Below are 2,642 nucleotides of genomic sequence, written 5' to 3'. Positions count from 1 at the left end.
CTGATTTGTTAAATTCTATGAATCTATTGTTTCAGACGGACAGTGGAAGTGTAGAGATCATTTCATAGTGACAGTATTTTAGTCCATTCAAATCTGAAATGCATAGAGAGGTTATTGAACAGGTGGTGTTTTTTTAAAATAAAGTTATAATTGCAGAAGTGTATCATGATTGTTTCACACCTATATATATTTTTTTTTTCAAATGTATTATACTAATGTTTTTAGTTCTTGTAGTTTCAGATCATAGAAAAACAAGCTAAAAGAAAGCATGCGCTCCTAACTTGGAAATGGGATGAGGTCATTGATATTACCCAAAGTGATGATTCGAATGGTCAGAAAGATGATTTTAAGGCAAAACAACAAGATGATTTGGAGTCTGAGCTAAGTGATACAGCAGACTCTTTGGATGGTCCATTGAAAAGATCAAAGATTCCACATATAACTAAAAATTGCAACGATCATGTTGGATGGGTTGCAATTTAAGTTTACTCAGTTTAAGTCCTGATTTGTCATAGTCATCTTTTATGTTTTGCCTTTCAAGTCAGTGTTTGTTAAGGTTTGTTTGTTTAACTATTTTTAGTTTAAATGTAGTTTCCTCTTTTCAATTGATTTTTCTATGTTTTATATGTTAACTATATTACATATTACATAATGTGTTAACAACAAAATCAACCAATCAGTTAGATTAAGATTTCCTAACACATAGTTGGTATACAGTTTTAGTAACACACAAAACAATTTAAGACGTAACAACTTATTGTTTTTTTACTATTATAATAAGTTATAGCATATATGTTGATGATTAATTGTTTATTTAATAATAAACATTACTGTTATGAATAAAAAAGAAGGTGTAAGTAGCGGTTTTCACCAATTTGTATGTGTGTTTATAAAGGTTAAATGTTCTTTTATTTTCAAAAAATTTAAAAAAAGTCCAGATATGCATAACTTCAACAGTTATATAAGTAGTTACCTATAATACATAGAAAAACAAACTAGAAAATTAAGTACCCAATAATATCCTGTTTCATGTTAACAAATTCCGTGTGACATTTTGTTTTTGTAGTGTGTGTTCTCAAACAAGAGGCCTATTTAGGTATTTAAAAAATATTTAGTCCTTTATAGGTTTTTTTTAAAATAATAAGTTTTCTATTATTTAGAGCGAAAATACAAAATAACATTCAGTTATATAAATAACAACGGGAAAAGAATAAGATATTTTGAAAAAAAAAAACCTATAAAAAAGACGGTTATACTGAATTAATGTCGAAGTCAGCCTTCTTAGTCACGTTACCATGATCATCGGGCCACTAAGCCATGATCAAGTAACCACATTAGGTTTTTAGAAATTAATATAATCGTTCGGTTATGTTAAGTTTATTTCTAAGTCAGTCCACTTACCCACTTGTCATGATCCTTGCTCACTAACCCATGATTGAATAACTACCTAAGTTTTACTCAATAAATGAACTGTTTTCATTAAAAGTCAGACATGTAACTCTATATAAGATATCACTAATATCACTAAAATTCGTGTATTACTGTATTTCTAGATTCTAATATCAGAAACTAACGAGTTATGAAAAAGTTGAAGGGGTGCCTCTACTCAACCTCTGAGTCGAACACTAAGTTGCCTGACCTTGGTCCTGACTTAATAATGTCAGAGATATTGCCAAGACTTCCTGCAAAATGTGTAGGTCGTGCAAAGAAGGTATGTAAGAATGGTTGTCATGTATATCGTCGAAGGAGTTTGTCATGATGCATTGTAGACATATACGTAAGGGGTCTAGACAAATAATTCTTAGTATTGGACAGGAATCATGCTTTATTCGCAGCACGGGTGTTGATTTAGTCGATGAGAAAACCATGATTACCCTATCGTTTCATGTTCATCCTTCTGATGTGTGGATTTTATCAAGCTTGAATGGGCTCTTATGTGTTTGTTTACGCAATACGTTTGAAATGCTTATTTGGAATCCGTTGATCCGTAGCTGCATCAACATATCTGATTCTAAGTCTTATGGTTTTTTCAAAATCTATTCCGATGCTGTTGGCCTATACATCGATTCCTCTAATGATTACAGAGTTTTACATATAAAACGTGGTCGTTTTACAGTTGATGTTATGGCTTATTCAAGGAGGACCAGTCATTGGAAGAGAGTACAGTTTTTACAAAAAAAGGCATTACCATACTAATGGTTATGTGTGGTCGGGGGGTACTTTTTGTGAGGATGGTTTATATTTTACTGTATTCCAGTTTTGGCTTGCTGGTGATATTGTCATAATTCGATTTGATGTGAATACAGAGACGTTTTCAGAAATAGGGTTTCCATATGTTGGCAATGGTGAAACATGCCAGGGAAACTTGGTTAATATGAATAACAAACTTCACGTGTTTGTTAGTCATGGGTTTATAGATATGGTTGTGGATCTATAGCGTTATGAAGGTGAGTATTGGACGAAGGTCATGTTGTTTTCGAAGATCAGTTATATTCCAATGCCAGTTTGGTGCTCAATTACACATGTTAGTTCAGAAGAAAAGTGTTTTGTGATGACAGATTGGGGTGAGGTTTATGAAATAGATTTGAACAAGAAGACATGTGACCTTTTCATACCAAGCGATTGGAATCATGTTATACGGA

General features: G+C 32.2%; 1 protein-coding gene across 1 annotated transcript; it reads left to right on the top strand.

Moving 5' to 3' along the window:
* Positions 1-1,657: 1,657 nt before the first annotated feature.
* On the top strand, positions 1,658-2,437 carry LOC118481794 (F-box protein At3g08750-like). Its single transcript, XM_035977066.1, has 3 exons — positions 1,658-1,711; positions 1,816-2,160; positions 2,258-2,437. Exons 1-3 carry the CDS (start codon positions 1,658-1,660, stop codon positions 2,435-2,437), a joined length of 579 nt encoding a protein of 192 aa, XP_035832959.1.
* The last annotated feature ends 205 nt before the right edge of the window (positions 2,438-2,642 follow it).

Source organism: Helianthus annuus, chromosome 9 (genome assembly GCF_002127325.2).
Source record: "Helianthus annuus cultivar XRQ/B chromosome 9, HanXRQr2.0-SUNRISE, whole genome shotgun sequence".
In the NCBI taxonomy this organism is placed as follows: Eukaryota; Viridiplantae; Streptophyta; class Magnoliopsida; order Asterales; family Asteraceae; genus Helianthus; species Helianthus annuus.
Note: the sequence above shows the minus strand (reverse complement) of the source record. Positions and strands in the feature narration are given on the sequence as shown.

Excerpts from the sequence above, each read along its gene's own strand:
- LOC118481794 (XM_035977066.1), top strand. The coding sequence starts at position 1,658 with ATGTCAGAGATATTGCCAAGACTTCCTGCAAAATGTGTAGGTCGTGCA. Across the intron at positions 1,712-1,815 it reads GTGTAGGTCGTGCAAAGAAG|GAATCATGCTTTATTCGCAG; the intron begins GTATGTAAGAAT and ends AGTATTGGACAG. Across the intron at positions 2,161-2,257 it reads GGACCAGTCATTGGAAGAGA|TTTTGGCTTGCTGGTGATAT; the intron begins GTACAGTTTTTA and ends ACTGTATTCCAG.